Here is a 17,830-nt window from a genome sequence, read left to right on the forward strand (position 1 = left end):
TACCTCTATGATCACTTTTTGATTTTATGCCGGAAAAATTATATTTTGAACCATAGTTGCTTTCGCTTTTTTTAAAATAAAGAACCGCCGAGTGCGTTCCGTCTCAAAAATACCGATTTTTTTGCAACAGCTACCCTGTGTATCGATAGGTAGAATTGCGAGAATATCTGACTAATCTAACGACGTGAAACAACAGAAAAATTATGTTGATTTTCTCAGCATTCCGAAAAGTAGTGCTGTTCATTATACATCTCAAAAAAGCCACGTACAAATATATTATCAAAAAAGAAATATATATCGATATTGTATATCAATATATATCTAACAGCCCTAGTTTGCTGTCATTGTCACTTCCGCTTGCGAACAAAATACGGCAAAGAAAAACCTTGCGAGTGGCGAGTGTTTTAAGATCACACTCAAAAATAACATCATAAAGTGGTAGTGGTAGTTGAAAGAGTGCCACAACTGACCAGCAACAACAACACCATCGACAAGCACAGACCATCCATCAGTCCCAAAAACAATAAGCAGAGAAGAATAAAGTTGCGGCTTTTGAGCATCGCATCACATAGTCAAGAAAAACTTGGCTGACACCTCAAAAGCGGTAGCAGCTTATTTTTCTTCCTTTTATTTTTGGAAGCGCGTGTTCGTCGAGTGCGGGTGAGAAGAACAACGAAAAAATGGCAGACTCTGAGAACAAACCGCAGCAGCTGCTGCCCATTGAACAACAGCAGCCGCTGGCCGAGGAGGAACAGCAGGAGGACGATGGCCAGCAGGGAGAAGGCAAGCCAGCTCCGCCGCCGAAGGAAATTATTGGTAAGAGCAAACGTAAATGGATTTGCATTTCATTCATACGCAAACACATGGCGACCGCTAGTTCTACCAAAATAGCAATGAAAGGAATGAAAAAGTAAAATGTGCGTGTGTGTACACATATAGAGTTTTTTGCGTGTATGTGTGTGTTTGTGTCTTAAAATATACGCACGACGGCCATTTTGTATAGCAAGGCACATACATATGAACGTTCACCGGTTCACCGCCCGCCGCCTCATGAAAATCGGCCCCGGCCCCGTCCGTGGCCCGGCCGCAAAGAAACGAAATGAAAACTTTGCCTTTTGCCGGTGTTGCCCACCCCCGTACGTTTGGTCTGCCCCTGCCTGGTCCCCCGCACCTAAAAATCGAGCAACCCAATTTGTTGGTCCTCTACGTTATCTGCGCGCGCGCACGTCGATGAGAGCGAGAAAGATATAGAGAGGGAGAAAGACATTGAGAATATGTTCATGTGTGTGTGTTCATTGTTTTGGTAAATTTATTTGTATACACTGCCGCAGACGCGACACACACACATAACATACGCACCGCACAGTGGCATGTGCTTGAATCGCGTATTGGAAATTAAATGAATTTTTAAGGCGCCAGCAATCCATATGTAACCCACTATTCATGCTTCCATTCCATTTCGCCTCGAATGGCAGCAAAACCAAAAATGACGTTTCTAACCTCACAATTGCAGCGACCAAAGTGACCGGCACCGTCAAATGGTTCAACGTGAAGAGCGGTTACGGTTTCATCAACCGGAACGACACCAAAGAGGACGTCTTCGTGCACCAGAGCGCCATTGCCCGCAACAATCCGAAGAAGGCTGTCCGCTCGGTGGGCGATGGAGAGGTGGTCGAGTTCGATGTCGTTATTGGCGAGAAAGGCAACGAGGCGGCCAATGTTACTGGTCCGTCTGGAGAGCCTGTGCGCGGCAGCCAATTTGCTGCGGACAAGCGTCGCAACTTCCGACCCTGGATGAAGAAGAACACCCGTCGCAAGGATGTCGAGGAGGGGGATGAGATGGAGTCCCCAGACCAGCAGCAGCAGCAGCCCCTTGATGGACAACAGCAGCTGCAGTCCGGACCCCGCCAGCCCCGCCAAAACTATCGTCGCGGGCCAAGCGGACCCCCCGGTGGACCTCGCGGCGTTCCCCGTGGTCCAGGCGGACCCCCTGGTGGACCCAGGCGCTACAACAACTACTACCCGCGTCAGCAGCGTCGCGGTTTGGGCGGCGGTGATGGCAGCAGTGCCGATCCTGGTGTTCACGACCAGAATCCCGAGGGTCTGCAGCGCGGCGGAGAAGGCCCTCGTCGCGGTGCCGGCGGCCCCGGCGGACCCCAGAGACGCTTCTTCCGACGCAACTACAATAACGGGCCACCACCACCACGACGCGATGGCGGGGAGTACAGTGAGTACACTGCACCAAGTAATTCCAACAAGCATCCCATTGTCTTTTCCTTTTTTAACTTTTCGCTTTGCCCTTGTTGCAGTTCAAGGCCAGGGCCCGCCGCGCCAGCAGCAGCCGCGCCCCCGTCGCCAGAATCGGAAGCCGAATGGTCCTGGCGGTGTTCTGGAGCAGCAGCAGCAGCAGCCACAGCAGGTAATGAACTAATCACCACTGACACAAATAGAAAACATCGCCAAAGCAACATCCAACCACAACAACAAAAAAGAACAACCACTAATCAGCATGGCGGCGGCAACAACAACAGCAACAAATACTACTTGGTGTCGGCAACATAGAAATATAAACACTCCCACTCCACACACAACTAACTAAAATGCATTCATAATTAACCACTAAAACATCAGAGGGAAAACGAATAATTGTAATACTTAACATAAGAGGCTTTGGGTCTAACAACATGAATGTAACAAAACCAAACAAATAACAGCTCTTCATGTTCCATATACCATGATTGGTTTTAAGTTGATTTCTTATGATTTACCCCCTACCATCATCCGCGAATCCTATACAGAACGGCGCTCAGGAGGTGCAGAATACTACAACAGAAAGTACTGCATAGATCCAGACAACAAGAAGAACACCATCAACACCACCAGAAGCAGCAGCAACAGCAGAAACATGCAACAAAACCTACTCAAAAAAAAAAAAACAACAACATCAAGTGCAGCAGACTCTGCAGATAAGAGCAACAACAAACTGCGCCGTAGCGTATTTTATATTTCTTTCGTTTGCTTTGCTTTCCGTTTTGTAGGGAAACTCTCATACACCCCCATCTCATACAATAGCAATGAGGAATAATTTCAAATTCAAATTTAGAACCCCGAAAATCTGCAAAACAAATTGAAGTGTATTATAGAAAGCAATAAATTCAAATACGCCCAGAAATTCTCAGAAAAGAGAGGTCAACAAACATGAAAATAACAATTTAAATTATTTCACAAAAGTTATTTTGAACCCTTTACCACTCGAACAAGCACACTACCATTCACCTTCGATCACGGCTGACGCAAGTTGAAAACCGTCTAATTAACATAACTGTAACTGAAAATATCGAAAGAGGGGCGAAACGGGCGCGAAACGTAACAGCAGAGCAAAGCAAACAAGAGAATCATGTAATTCACAGCAAACTTCATAAAGAAACTGAGAAAAGAGCAAAAGCGAAAAATCTACATACAACAAATGCAAAATGGCAACAAAGGAAAAGTAAAAAAAAACTTTAAAAACATATTGGAAAAAATAAAAAAATTGAAAAACACATTTTTAAGTTGCGTTTATTTATGAGACTAACACATTTGTTACCTTTGAACAAACATTCTTTTGGTCTGCTTATCTTTAGATTTATTATCTTTGATACGAAAAATATCCCATCCCGTCCATCCCCTTAACAATACCCAGCTAGGATTTTAAATCGAATGACTATTGTGTCTATGTCTGTCACAGGAACGAACAATCTTCAAGTGTATGGAAAGCTACGATTATGGTGTACTGTACTAGTTTAGGCAGAAACTGGCTCTAAAGTTTTGAATTTTACAAGTTTGTCGTTAGCGAGGTGACGGTGGATATATTCAATTTCTCCAGGCGACCCAGCACGAGCAGCTCATCTATGGAGCGCTTGGCATAGAACTTTTGGTCCTCGCTTAGCTTGAGGAATGCATGAGCCCAGGAACGTGCGTAGCTCTCGGCCTCGGATAGGGCACTGGGGTCGATCTGGATGCATTTCGTTGTGTTTGGCTGGAGCGTCCCTCGTTGAAACTCTTCTAGAATGACTGGGCTTTCCACAACAATAGGGCTCTGTTGCTCCGTTTCGCCCGAACAAGATTCCTCAGAAAATAGTTTGAGCAGCGGACGCGTATCGGTGGAGCTCATTCCCAAATCTACCTTCGGTCGCTGCTACGGAGCAGAGAAAATGTCACTTTGGTCATCTGCAGCTCAAAATTGTTTATCATTAACTTACGTTCGCAAATTCTTCGACGGGATCTGGCTCGTCAAGATGGTTTATTTCGTCGTCCATCTCGTTGTACTGTCTTTTGGGGGTCATCTTAATATTATAGAACGCCTCGTATTGGTCGGCGTATGTCCGATGACGGTTTGCTCTTGTGGATTCCACCGTGCTCGGTACCCTTTCGTTGTCGGTACGATTTGCGGGGCTCTCCGAGTCGGTGACAGGACTTGCCGCATCGTCGGCAGAAATATTTCCGTTTTGCTTCAGGTAGCGGACATGACATTTGTGGATACGTAGATTAGATGTGGTTCCTCCAGTGGACTGCATTACCCGCTTGCAACCCACACAATAATAGCGCCATTTCAGCCTTGATCCGTCGGAACGGAGAATCTCCCGATATACGTTCCAAACTGAGCTACGCTTTTTCTTTTTCTGCAAAACGTATTCGCCTGTGTTAATTTTTAGCAATATGTCCAGCTGGGACTCTGTGCACTTTTCTTCTTCGAGAGAATTTATGACAAACATCTTTTGTTTCTCAGTCTGGCGACGGCGCTATCGGCCCTAGATGGCAGCCCTCACCGACCAGGGATGGAGATATACTAAACATCTTTGGGTTCTGCATCGAACGTCAAGCGGTTGACAAGTTGACAGCCCTTACAAACCAGGGCTCCAGGCTAATTAATAAATAATGCCGATTATCCAATGTGACTGCTCGACAACAAATGTATGTTAGGAAAAAAAAATTATGTTTATTGTTACTTGTACATTTCTTATTTGCCAACTGCAGATTAATTGTTGTGGTTAAGCAGCCTAAACATGTCCTTATGAAAGGATGACAGCTCCTGCTTTAAGTATTTCATCGTCTTCAGTTTTTCCCTCTCTATGGCCAGCTTTTCCTCTTCTATTTCCAGCAATCTAGCTTCTCTTTTCCGTTTAGCTTTGTACTTTTGTTCTATAGTTAGGTTCTGCTTATCGAGCTCCTCTTCGTAGTTCTCCAAACACGGTCTTGCAGAAGGCAATTCCATTTCCTCTACCATGCTAGTCTCGGCGTATTTCCCCAAAGATGGTCGAACAGAGGGGACTTCTATATTCTCTATCATGTTGTCTGGGATATAATCATCCTCCTCTTCTTCGTCTTGGAGTAGCCCATCTTGGGAATTGTCCTCTTCGTCCTCTTCAGCATACGCCTCATCGATATCATCAGTTGCACTTTCCATTGCATCCTTGTCGTCATCTAAAGAGTCTACAAGTATTATTATAGTATTATTTATTGTCGCTCTGATTGATGGTATCTCCCACACTTACCTCTGCTGTCGAACGTAAAATTGCTACTTAGATCAACGGCTTTGGTGCCAATTAGGAGTGACTGAAGTCTATAGAAATGTTCCCAATTGGATGGCCTCCCAAATAATTTAACATCCTTCGCCTCCTTGCTAAATAATACAAATTTAGATCACATATCAGTCCATATTGTTGACTATATGCAATATGAAACAATAAACATACCGATATTTCTTGGTCAAATTGTCCATTTTGGCTTTGACTTCGACAGGGCTTGCCCCGAAATGTTTCATTTTCAGTGCCATTTCCCTATGAACATGGCTATTCTTGCGCTTGCCGCGCAAATCATCAATGTACACTGCCCACAGCTGCAGAAGCATTTTGGTGCCATTGGCGCACCATTCGTGTCGGGTGGGATTATCTTTGCGATACGTTCGCTGCCTCATCTCCGCTTGTGTATACTCCAGCTGATTATCACGAATGCCATCCTACATATTTTCTGCAAAAGACCTTTCTAAATCCAATTTTGATGGGTTCATTGGCACATACCTGTTGTTTCTCCATGGCGTGTCTCGCTTCTTTTTCCTTGTGAAGATGTCTCATATATTTGACGTGACACTTGTGGATGCGGAGATTCGATGTGTTGCCACTGCCGGATTTTAACACTCGATTGCATCCGGTGCAAAAATACGACGATCTCAGCGGCGTACCGTCGGAGTCAATGATTACCCGGTACACTTTCCAAACGGTGCTGCGTTGATCCTTGCGCAGCAGCTTGTACTCGCCTCTTTTGATTTTTTGTGCTATTTCTTGCTGGGATTCTTTAGTCCTAGCCGCATATTGTAGATTGCTCGTAAAAATTTGGCTTGTTTCCATCTGGTCGGCCATAACGCTAGTAATGACAATAACAAGTTCTATCGTTCATCGATAAGAGTTCCTATCGATAATCAACGAAAACAAGCTGGCAGCCCTTGAAAAAGGTAATCTAGTCTGAAAAAAACACTTCATTACCCGTCTCAGCTGATATCTCCCATCTAGCACTATTGCACTTTGAAAGCCGTCAATTGTTAATTCTGCTTCTGCGCTGCACACTTACCTAATGCATACATACATGTCTCTCGCTCGCAATGCATGCTTCTCCCGTTGGATATATGGTTCATCGATAATAGACATTGACTGTTGCAATTTTCAGAACATAATTTTGTCACAAATAGTGGCTCAGTTATTCGACTGATAGCCGGGATAAGTGTTTAGAGACGTTAGCGTTTTTTCTAACATGCTCATCTCATCTCTCTCCGCAGAAAATTCAGCAAAGCCGAATGTCATACAGCTATAAGAATTCGTAACAAAGTGGAAAACGAGCTGGCAGCCCTTGACACAGGCAAACATTCAAATTTGAACAGGCTTTCTCTTTATTTTTTGTTTTTTTGCTCCAAATGCTGCAATATATCTCTATGGAATTCGGACAGTTCCTTTACAGCCGCTTTCATAACTTTAAGCTTCTCCCGTTCTATGGACAGTTTTTCCTCCTCGATTTCTAGCAATCGGTCTGAAAGACTTTCTTTCCTGTTCAATTCACTTTGAAACTCTGGCGAGGAGGTGGCTCTCTCATATTGATCCTCATTAAAACCTTCTGTCTCCTCAATAAGATAATTTTTTCCAAGCGTATCCTCGTGGGGATGGTCGTCCAACTCGTTATCTTCCTGTCGATGATTTTCGTAACTGGGAGCTGGAGAATCCATCCATGAATGGATTTCATTATCGCCAGACGCCAGATCTTCGCTTAAATTGTTCGAGGATGCTGAAATAAATTCTTTGAATATGTAAAATCATTTTTAGATCTTATCTTACCATTTTTCTCGAACATAATATCCTCAAAAACATTGACGGACTTGGTACCAATCAGGAGTTTTTGAATCGTATGGAAAAGCAACCACTTGGATGGAGCTCCGGTCGATCGAAGTTTCTCAGCTTCCTGGCTGTTGGTAGGAAAACTATTTATATATGCCTGCTATCAAAGGTATATGTATAGAAATTTACCGATATTTCCTCGACAGGTTATCCATTTTACCTTTAATTTCAACATGACTTGGTGCGCCAAAATCACGCATTTGATTTTCCATCTCTTTATAAATTTCTGTATTTCTCTTTTTACCGCGAAATTCTTTCAAATGCTGCTCCCACAATTGCAGCAGCCTACATGTCGCCTCAGAGCGCCAGATAAAGCGCTGGCTTGACCGCGCAGTCGAATATGCGCTTGGCCGGTAAGGTTTTTCTGTTTTTTTGGTTGGTGTAGATCTTAAACCATTAATCTGCCTAATGCACACATCCTTTGGCGCGTCTGTAAGGCGCACGTAAAACTTTTCCGATGTCTCGTTATCTCTCGATTCGACTGCTTGCATAGGAAAAAGTGGGTCCTCGTCCGTTAGTAGTTGAAGGAGAGGTTTTTTACCAGGTGGCGATTTAAGGTGAGCCGGATTCTCCACAATCCTAGCCTGGAAGGAATAACATTTACAAAACTGTGCCACGATGCCACACAAAATGATTTACCTCTGAGTCTTGTTCATCTGCCAAAGGATCATTCTCATACATTTCCTCTTCGTATTCGATTTCTGGTAGTGATCTTTTATTGGTCGGTAGTTTAGTTTGCTCATTATTTCGGCTGTGGTTGTTACGGCCGCCAAATATTTTGCCATGCGTCCGGAGGCGCTCGACATTTCTCTGTGCATTGTGTGCGTTACAGGCGGCACTTACGGTGCTGCCATTGGTCCTGGGGGTGGAGCTCCGTGTCGTTTTCATAGTGCCGCAGAAAGAATTATTTAGTGGCGAAATAATATAATATTTAATCCCATATCGCAGTGTTGTCAATTTAAAGATGGCGTTATTCAACACGTAAAGAGGCGTTTCACAGCACTTGTTTCCGAAAAATTTCGATATTCCTGGTAGAAAATAGCAGCAAAAGGAAGAAGAACATAATTTTATTGCTGTGTTAGAGAAGGGAGGCTGGCCGAACAGCTGTTTGGCTGACGACACGCAGGACTCATACATGCAACGAAAAAATGAGTAGGGTGAGTTATTTTGAATGGGCTATAAAAAGGGGAATGGACAACAGTCAAAAACATCCAATGAAGATGGCAAGGCTCGTACGAACCTCACCTCGCCGTGTTTTGCCGAACAATATGCCTTGAAGACAAAAAGCCGATGTTTTTCTCCAAGGTATATTAGGCAAAAGAAGTGCGTTGCATTTTCTGGGCCGTGTTGCCTGTTGTCCATACCCCATTTTTTTTTTTACAGCTACTTTCTAGGGGGCTGATTTGAAAGAACGGTTTGAATTTGAAATTACAAGTGCGACACGGGGTTCCAAAAAAAGACCCAATTCAATTTTTTCCTCGTTTTTGTTCGAAACGACAATTATAGGAGACATAAAGAAAATAACAATTAAATATTACTAATTAGCAAGATTGTAGCGTAATTAGCGCCTTTGAAATAGACATGCTATTTTGGCGTTTGGCGCCACGAAACCAGCTGAAACATTGCGTTACAACAGCAGTTTGAAGGCAAAAGGTAAAGACGATTGCGAAGAAGCTAAATAAAGCTAGCTCAGCTGTACAACGACAATGCCCTGATTATCTGTGTTCCTTGCCAAGGGTCCGCATCCTGCGGAAGGGGGTGGAGGGTCCAGGCTTCCAGGGAATATCATGGAGGGATCAGGGTTCCCTGGTCCTAGAGACGCTTCGCGGCTACATGTACTGAACAGAGTAACCCACGGACTCGCATCTGGCGGGCTTACATTCGACCAGGAGACGCCACGCCTCTACTGGATGGCAAGAAGCGTCAGATACTGGTTGGCAGCTAGGAATATTGATCAAGACGAAGGGCCATTTAGACATGACGCACATAACCTCGCTGCTGGTGTTCAACGACAAGCGACAGGTAAGGGCAAATGCGTGCCAGACCAACGACGGCATAGCGACTTGAACGAGGCCTGTATATCCGCCTCCTGGCGCTGAAACGGCCAAAGGGACTGCAAACTTAATGTAATCTAATCTGCGGTGTACATCCAAACAGCGATGTTTCTCCAGCTCTACTGTACATATGTACATACACATATACATAAGATGATCTCAATGAATTGATGAGGCTCTATGGAAATTTCGCATGCATTTTTAGCTAATCAAGCAAATTTGACCTGGGGACGAGCCGAGACAGCTGGGAATCAGCCCAAGGCACAACGGACGACAACAATCAACGACAATTGCCCAAAGATTACGACTAATGGTTGCGCCCCACAACTGTTGCACCTAAATGCGTCGTCGTTGTCGTCTGCTTGGACAAGTAAAGCATCAGGCAAGACAACCAGAGGTTGGTGTGGTGTGCGTTCGCTGCCTGTGGGAGCATGACAACCGGTTTGAGGTGCCCCCGAGCCAGGCCAGTCACTTCTGTCTCCTGTTGCTTTTAGCCGGCTGCAAAAGTTCGGGGCTCGTGCTGTTTGGGGCTAAAACTTATGGCTTAGCATTTAACCTGTCACTTAATCGGAACTGCAACCGTCTGCTTTCCAACAGTAAGTTAATGACTTTTGGCTCGTGTCGAAGCAGATGCTGGGCCAGAGGTTTGACGGTTTGAACGAATTTTAACTTTTGATGTAGATTCTTCTATATTGTTTAAGTTCGAACGGAACCATATGTATACTGTAACTGGAGCGATACTTGTGGCTCCTTCGCCCTCAATCCCAATTGGGATGGATGTGTGTGTGTGTACATGGCTTTAAATGGCAGTTCGGTGCTTTCCGTGTTTTGGGGAGCCATCTTAATTGTTTCTTGCGGTTGTGGGCATTGTTTCTTATTGCCATCCGTTTGGGGTCGTGGGGAGCCAAGACAACAGAAGAAACAAACAGCTACAATTGTGGCGACCATGACTTTGTGCAACTACTGCCAAGAAAGGCAAGGAAGCAAGGAAACAGTAACAACTTGATGATGGCCCCATGGCATCATTATGGGGCTGCCTCCGTTAGGGCTGTGCGAGACCTTATTTGTTTGGCGCATAATTTATGTATGTCGCTGTATTATTGCAGTTGCACTCGCAGTATGTTTTTGGCCTACGCTTTTTCGTTGCATGCAGCATGCTGATGATCCCAATCCATGGGCCGTGCCCGCTGGCGCTTGATTGCAGGTTGTCATGCGCTGGGGCACCCTCGACGCGCATCCACGTCAGGACTGACATGTTTCATATCCCTTATAAACGTTCATCCTACGGATCCCAGTCGAACGAGATCTGGTCTCTCCAATTGCATTTGCTGCTGCTCATGTGGCATCATGTGGTCCTGTGTATCTTTCGTGACGTGGGTCGGTAGTGCAGTCAGCCCGATAAACATAAGATATGTTGGCCAGAATGGAAGAAAAAACTTACATACATATGTATGTACATAAATGTGAGACAGCTGAAGCGGGCTCTGAGTCTCACCATTGTGAATAAGTCCTCGGAGAAATACGTACAGCAAGGAGATTTTTTTCACTTATTGATGCTGATCCTTCGGTCTGTTACCTGTATCTCTATGAGTGCCGAACCTCATTTCCTTAGGTGTAAATTTTCCCCTTTCCATCCGCAGAGGCCAAGTTCGTAGATAACCAATTAAGATCCACATAGGAGAACACCAGCTGGCTGCTGTTAATGCATTGGAGTCGCGATGAACTTCCCGATTGGAAACACAGAAACTAATTTGATTTGACGAAAGTCAATTAACCAAAGAGTCCGTCCGCCTAAGAACACGAACACAAATGCGATCCGTCGACGAGTCGATGGCGGGGGCTGGCTTATCGGGACAATTGAGCGTGCTCCAAACGGTTCGGGGCCATTGAAATTAATTACGTGCGTGTGTGTGTGTGTGTATGTGTGCGCGCATGGGGAGGGGAGGGAACAGTAGCTGTAAAAAGTTTAATGAGCTGCCTGCCTGGACGGACGTACACACGAAACGACACGAAACGTAAACGAAAAACGTGAAGGAAACAGAACAGTCAAAGCACATGAGCAACAAGAGGAGAAGCAAAAGAGAGAGACCGAAGCTTCTAATACCCTTGCTAGATCGATCGATTGCACTTGCGTTGTCTCTCAAAAAAGAATGGACTTGTGACCTATCATTCCTATGGCAGCTACATACATATACATGTGTATGTACGTATGACTGAAATATGTAACTATATGTATGTTTTACGGTATCGGTATGATATGTGATCTGTGTATCAAACATTTGGGCACAAATTATAATACTCAAAATCCGGCAGGGTATTTAAAAACAAAGAACCAACGAAAAGAAGCGCGTTTGTTTTGATTCTGAAGCAGCAGAAGACAGATACAGAAGAAAGAAGAAGCAGAAGCAGAAGAAAGGAAAACACGCGACAGCCAACGGCTTTTAAATTAAAAAGTTGCTGGCAAAGCATAAACGCATAAAACATACACAGATGGATACGAGAGAGACAGAGAGAGGGAGAGCAACAAGTTTGCCACAAACAAACTGGTTTTTTCACTCCCACACACACACACACACACACTACGAAAACTCGACTCTCCCAATCAGAGAGAGCATTTACGCGATTGAAGCTCTGCTCTCTCTTTACTCTGCTCTGCTCTTGGCTTTTTACTAAAGTCTGAAATTTAAGCTTTGATTTTCTGTGGCCGCGTGCGGTTGTCATTGCTCCGTCTCGTCTCTGTTGGCGCTTTTTCTCGTCTCCTTGGTTTGTTTATTTTTTGTTAAATTTCCACGCGAAAAACCATTTTTTTTGACTTGTAGATCAGATGTTAGTACGCTTTGGTGTAGTGATCTATACAAAAAGCGTATTGAAAGGTGTCAATAGTGTTTGTTTTACGTAATTGGTAAACTTTGATAAGTCCCCAAATCAAAACTATTTAACATATCTGTGTGCTTGTGCCTGAAATTGCTTTTGATTGGGATTTGCTGTAGGTAAGTGTCTATTAACAAACAATCAAAGGTTGTACAATAGAGAATCCATATAGTATTAAGAGAACTTTGTTGTATCTGCTTTCTGTCCGCACCAGCAAACCCTGACCTAGACAACAGCTCTTGTTGTTCTGGCTCTTGTCTCCATATGCATCTGTATGTATATCTATGTTTAGGGACATATGTATGTACATATGTAAATGGCTTCTAGATTGTAGATGACCAATCAAGGCTTCTCCTTCTTGTTATGGTCCTTTTTCGCCTTAATTTCACTCTTCCCCAGATCGACTTGGTCCGTTTTCTCTGTTGGTTTTGCCATGGAGCTGCGACACGAGCACCGAATTGGGTTAAATTAATAAGTTTAGGCGTTTTGTTCCCAATCTTCGATCTGGCTCAATAGTTAGTTCTCATTTTGCTCTCTCTGTTCGTGACTGGTTTTGCGTGCAGAGACCGCTTGGGCGCTGAAAAACCTTCGCTGTGTACTTTTGCCGTGCGCCAGCTACAAGATATAATTGTTCGATTGATAAAGCTGCCAAACCAAACCAAACCAAACGAAACGAAACGAAACCAGACTAGACCCCGCGACCTGAGAGACCGACCCCTATGTTGCTCTAATTTATTTGCGCCTTGAAGTTTCCGCCTCTTGATTATCGCTCGCTTTTGTTTTCGGTCAGCAGAAATGCAATAAAATCAAGTCGAATATAACTCAAATGCGGTAAGCCATATAATAAAGTGGCACCCACGTCCAGGCCATAGACACCAGTTCCAGTTCCAGTTCCAGCGGTCGTACTTCAATGCTGACCGCCAGTGCCCCCGACTGTCCCATAATTCTCGGGCTTAATTGATTTACCTCCACGGCTATGCGGTGCCCAGAGGTGGGTGGTTGCTGGGCTGGCTGGAAATATGTAAAATCACTATCTTCCCCACTATCTGCCCAAGCTATCTGTCGATATATGTATGTATGTATGTACCTACGAGCATAGCATTGACTTCCCCAAACGTCTCATTCTCGAATTTCTTTTATCTTTAGTTGCATTTTCGTTCAAGCCCCGGGGGCTATCAAGCCTCGAATGCATTTTTCTTTGTTTCAAGTGCAGCAAACTTGAACTTAAAGTCGGAATAATATATTTCCTGTAAACAAATATAATCAGCTATGGATTTATTCGCTGGCTTAACTTGATGTTGGATATTCTATGTAGAAAATTCTTGGGTCGTTACATCTGGGAATTCGGTTCCCCATCCGGCATAGATTTTGTGCCAAAGTGAGGAACTATTCCAAGCAGCAGCGATAAGAGAAAGCTCATGCCACATGGCCTCAGCTCCTGATGTGTGGCTACCACCATCACCATCACCATCGCCAGCAAATCCTCAACCGAATGCCTGCCATATGTCATCTATGGGGCAGTTCAATCGTCCCGAGACTTGTCACTGTCTGCAGAGAGACTTGTGGAACGGCATAGCATCGCATCGAATCGCATCGCTTGTCACTAAATTGACCCATTTCAGAGCTTAAGGCGATGGATGCCATGCCACAAAAAATAACAACGACGAACGAAAAAAGCGAGAGAAAAGAAAACCAGAACCAGACTGACAAGCTTAGAATGAATCTTCAGGAGAGGCTACGACCGAGAGGGAGGCGGCAACCAGTTGCGCTTACTTGTGCATGTAAGTACATACGAACCGATATGTTGGATGCCTGGCAAACATTCTTGGGGCACGGCACTCTTGTATGCGGCCGGACACTTTCGGCAGACACTCTACCCTGCTCTCTCTCTCTCTCCCTCCGTCTCTCTCTGGGCTGTACTGACCATTCTCCGCATTCTTATCTTAATATGCACATTTCTTCGTCTTCGTGCTTCTGTTTCCGATCATCTCTCGTATGCTCTTACGTGCGTTGCCTATTGAAGAACCTCCTCTGGCTGTGTGTCTCCGTCTCCGTCTCCGTCTCCACCCCTCGCCTGCTCATTAGCAAGCCAAGTAACGGTGCACATTGTCGAGTGTTATGCAATGCCAAATAGGATGGCAATGCCCTCTGGTACATACTACACTCGTATGCACATACACATGTATACCCGTCCCTCTTCTATTCTCGCTAATTACAACAATTGTCCAGGCATTGCCCACCACATTGATGGCTTAATTATTCGGATAAGTGCACTTAGGAAATTATTGCGAAGATGTTGCAACAGAATGATAATTATAAACTTACAACGCATGTGTGTACATCTGAATAATGCTTTAAGACACAAATCTTCTGCACAGATAAACATTAGATTTCATGTATTTTGTAAAGATTTAGGTTATGGTTAGGTTTATAGGGCTTTCCATGGAGATGAGTCGATTTTTATCTTGGTTAGGAGTATAACATTTTTCTGAGACTATATTAAAATGTCTAGTATTAATATCAATATGGAGTTAAAATCTCTTTCCCTAAATCTATAAACCCAATTTCCCAATATCCTAACCCATTTTTACTCCAAACTATGGCGACAAAAAAAAACCTTTACAACTCGCAGGCCAACATAAATCAAAATTGACTTTTTTGGTGAGAAAGAAGATTACAAAGAAGATGGATGAAGGCACCTCCACCGCAGAATTGCTAGCAGCAAATGGGATTCCATGCAAATGAAACTATGTATCATTTTTTCCAGCAAATACCCAAAGTATACTACATCTTAATTATTAAGATTTTTTTTTTTTTGCTCGGTTTTCGTTTCTTTTAATTTGCATATACTCGTACAGCTTCATGTGGCAACTAATTAGCATTAATCATTCGAGCCACAAAATAAAATGCCTGAAAACCATACAAAAATATTCACGGTCACTCTCACTCGCCGCATAAAACCGGCCAAAAGAAAAGAAAAAAAAAGAGTGGTGTTGGTGTGGTGGTGGTTGCCTGATTTAATGAGCCGCAAGGCATTCATCAAAAAATTATGAATTTATTTTGGCCCGGGTTGACTGAACCCGGGGACTGCGACCGTAATTTGGCCTAAACCAGGCCTAGGCAAACTCACTCGTTGCAATTAAGCCGCGTGCTGTATAAATATTCATTTGATATTCATGATCTTTTGGTTGTTTTTAGGACCGGAAAGAGCAGCACGCGATGGCGGTTGGATCTTCTGTTGGAACCAGTTGTTCCATAGTTTGGGATCTCAGATGATATATCCACATTGCTGACATCTTATAATCGTGTTTGATGTTCGAAAATGAGAACATTATTCAATGTTAACTATTTGATTGAATTAAGATAAAGATAACCTTCAGATAAACCCACAGAAGGTGCCACAGACTGAGGCAGCCCCCAACCTAATTTACATTTTAGAAAGCCTTCTGAAGTGGATTAATTTCTATCTACCATCTTATGCTTTGGCTTTAATATCTATGCCATTTTTTTTGTTTTTCTTTTTGGTTTATTTTTCTTAATAGTTGTTGTAGAAATTTTGTCACACTTTTGTCACTCTTTTTTCTTTTTTTCTTGTTGAATGGGTATTTTTATTTTTGTCAATTTTGTTGTCTTTAACATGTTTTCATGTGTGAAACGTCTTCTAGGATGTTTTCTTAATGATTTCGTGTATTTCTTTATTGAATTCTCATTGTTCAATCATTCCGTTCATTTTTTGGGAACGTGGGATAATTTTTGGGTCGGTTTTTGCAATAGTTGGAGGGCTTGAAATTAGAGAGTTTTGGATACAATATATGCAACTTGGGCAGACCTTTTGACTTTGCCATGCGTCATGCACACGCCATGTATGTTGTCCAACAACAGATCTCTGGCAGATTAGAAAAGTGCTCGTTTCAGTCACAGATGAAACAGAATGGAACCCAAACCCATTTGGAGTAAGGCTAGCACACACGAGTACCCTCTGCGAGCACACTCATCTACTATGATCAGTGACTAAGACTAGGGAGTAACTACGGAAAATCATTTGGATTTGCGATCACTATCAACGACATGCGATCGAAGCGTGCAATTTGAGAATTTATCGATTCCCAATAGGCGAATGCGATCTGCATACGAGGTGGGGTGTTGCTGCACAGCGGGTCTTAGAGCATGCAACATTTCATGCAAGAATTCTTAAACATGATTTCGTGCTCTCGGCCAGATGCATTCATTAATGCATAATTATAGACAATTAACTGCAGGCCAGGAGGATGGAAGATGGGGATTGGTAAGAGATTGGTAAGAGGAGCTAGAGGCTGCCTGCCTAATGGCTGCCAATGGTGACGCTGGAAATGGCCAATCAGTGGAAATTGCAACAATTGGCCCCAAAAACAGTATCCGAATCGTCTCAGATCCAGCCGTACCGACGCTAGGATAAATATCTTGCATTCAGATATACATATGTATGTACGTATCTTGTATCTGGTATGTGGTATCTTTTGTGTGGTTTTCAGGCCACACTCTTTCGCTCGTTCCGATCCGTTCCGATCCGTTCCGATCCGTTCCCTTGTTGTTTGTTCGAGCCTTTAACGCTTTTCAGCTTGACTTGATTTCGGGGCGATGTCGATCGACAACTCGTTTTCCCACGTTGGAAATTCTTCAATTTGCGTGCAATCACAATCTCGACTGACACCTTTTCAGTTTGCTATCCCCCACCGCTCACTCTCTTGAGATAAATACCTATCTGTGAAGCCAGAGATATGCACTTTGTATCGACGTTTGAACATGTGCTGCCTGCCCAAGCAGAAATTCTTTTGTCAGGTGCTCAATTACGGAATGCCGCATAGAATGCATGCAAAGATATTATTGGGGGGGGAGGGGGAAATCGATCAACATTTGCTCTCCAAATGAAGGAAGCTCACAGTTTACTCAATTAGTTGGGATCTTTATTCAATGTAACCTTTCACCGATCTAATTATTCGCTGCAAAAAGTTTCCCATAGGCGAACGGACACATAGAAGTTTACATAAAGACCGGACTGGTGTCAGTGCTGCCATGTCATTCCAAGTGGCCCAAAGCCCGCACACATTCAACCTTCTTCTCTAATTGCGGCCCACACACAGCCAACAAAAACCAGGCCTAGAGCCGTGTGAGTGCGAGTGTGAGTGCCAGTATGAGTGCCTGTATGAGTACTCGTACGATTACGAGTGCATACTCGTACTTGTCTGCCCGTTGACGGCGGCATTAGTGGTAAAAACAATTTACCATTTTGCATTTTGCAGTTTGCATTTTGCACGTTGGCGACAGATTTGCATCGGCAAAAATGCAAGCACAATAAATTGTGCTTTGCCTGAGAGAAGAAAAAATAAAAACAAAAACAAAAACACAACAAAAACTGCTACAAAGTAAAGTGCATACTTTAATGTGGCATTTTGTCTTTTTAATTAAATTTTGATTAATTGTCAATGCGCCACGAAACGTTCATTA

General features: G+C 43.7%; 3 protein-coding genes across 5 annotated transcripts; 1 reads left to right on the forward strand and 2 right to left on the reverse strand.

Moving 5' to 3' along the window:
- The first annotated feature begins 335 nt into the window (after nt 1-335).
- LOC108151549 (Y-box-binding protein 1) lies at nt 336-2,936 on the forward strand. Of its 2 annotated transcripts, none has more exons than XM_017280213.2 (4): nt 336-816; nt 1,514-2,245; nt 2,310-2,419; nt 2,799-2,936. In XM_017280213.2, the coding sequence occupies exons 1-4, from the start codon at nt 681-683 to the stop codon at nt 2,844-2,846; spliced, it is 1,026 nt and encodes a 341-aa protein (XP_017135702.1). In that variant the 5' UTR covers nt 336-680; the 3' UTR covers nt 2,847-2,936. The 2 variants fall into 2 exon arrangements, with proteins under 2 accessions (XP_017135702.1, XP_017135703.1); XM_017280214.2 differs by having other exon boundaries at nt 1,514-2,227.
- Nucleotides 2,937-3,540: 604 nt separating this feature from the next.
- Nucleotides 3,541-4,821, reverse strand: LOC108151550. Of its 2 annotated transcripts, none has more exons than XM_017280216.2 (2): nt 4,242-4,821; nt 3,541-4,174 (listed from the first exon to the last, which is right to left on the reverse strand). In XM_017280216.2, the coding sequence occupies exons 1-2, from the start codon at nt 4,752-4,754 to the stop codon at nt 3,815-3,817; spliced, it is 873 nt and encodes a 290-aa protein (XP_017135705.1). In that variant the 5' UTR covers nt 4,755-4,821; the 3' UTR covers nt 3,541-3,814. The 2 variants fall into 2 exon arrangements, with proteins under 2 accessions (XP_017135705.1, XP_017135704.1); XM_017280215.2 differs by having other exon boundaries at nt 3,541-4,177; nt 4,242-4,820.
- A 137-nt stretch (nt 4,822-4,958) lies between these two features.
- Nucleotides 4,959-8,504, reverse strand: LOC108151548. The gene is made up of 8 exons (XM_017280210.2): nt 8,061-8,504; nt 7,551-8,005; nt 7,362-7,489; nt 6,932-7,311; nt 6,060-6,428; nt 5,736-5,998; nt 5,535-5,662; nt 4,959-5,472 (listed from the first exon to the last, which is right to left on the reverse strand). Exons 1-8 carry the CDS (start codon nt 8,307-8,309, stop codon nt 5,018-5,020), a joined length of 2,427 nt encoding a protein of 808 aa, XP_017135699.2. The 5' UTR covers nt 8,310-8,504; the 3' UTR covers nt 4,959-5,017.
- Nucleotides 8,505-17,830: the final 9,326 nt, after the last annotated feature.

The sequence above is a fragment of the Drosophila miranda genome, chromosome XR, assembly GCF_003369915.1.
Source record: "Drosophila miranda strain MSH22 chromosome XR, D.miranda_PacBio2.1, whole genome shotgun sequence".
NCBI lineage: Eukaryota > Metazoa > Arthropoda > Insecta > Diptera > Drosophilidae > Drosophila > Drosophila miranda.

Excerpts from the sequence above, each read along its gene's own strand:
- LOC108151549 (XM_017280213.2), top strand. The coding sequence starts at position 681 with ATGGCAGACTCTGAGAACAAACCGCAGCAGCTGCTGCCCATTGAACAA. Across the intron at positions 817-1,513 it reads GCCGCCGAAGGAAATTATTG|CGACCAAAGTGACCGGCACC; the intron begins GTAAGAGCAAAC and ends TCACAATTGCAG. Across the intron at positions 2,246-2,309 it reads CAGTGAGTACACTGCACCAA|TTCAAGGCCAGGGCCCGCCG; the intron begins GTAATTCCAACA and ends CCCTTGTTGCAG.
- LOC108151550 (XM_017280215.2), bottom strand. The coding sequence starts at position 4,754 with ATGTTTGTCATAAATTCTCTCGAAGAAGAAAAGTGCACAGAGTCCCAG. Across the intron at positions 4,178-4,241 it reads CCGTCGAAGAATTTGCGAAC|CAGCGACCGAAGGTAGATTT; the intron begins GTAAGTTAATGA and ends TCTGCTCCGTAG.
- LOC108151548 (XM_017280210.2), bottom strand. The coding sequence starts at position 8,309 with ATGAAAACGACACGGAGCTCCACCCCCAGGACCAATGGCAGCACCGTA. Across the intron at positions 7,312-7,361 it reads TATTATGTTCGAGAAAAATG|CATCCTCGAACAATTTAAGC; the intron begins GTAAGATAAGAT and ends AATTTATTTCAG. Across the intron at positions 5,999-6,059 it reads ACGCCATGGAGAAACAACAG|GATGGCATTCGTGATAATCA; the intron begins GTATGTGCCAAT and ends GAAAATATGTAG.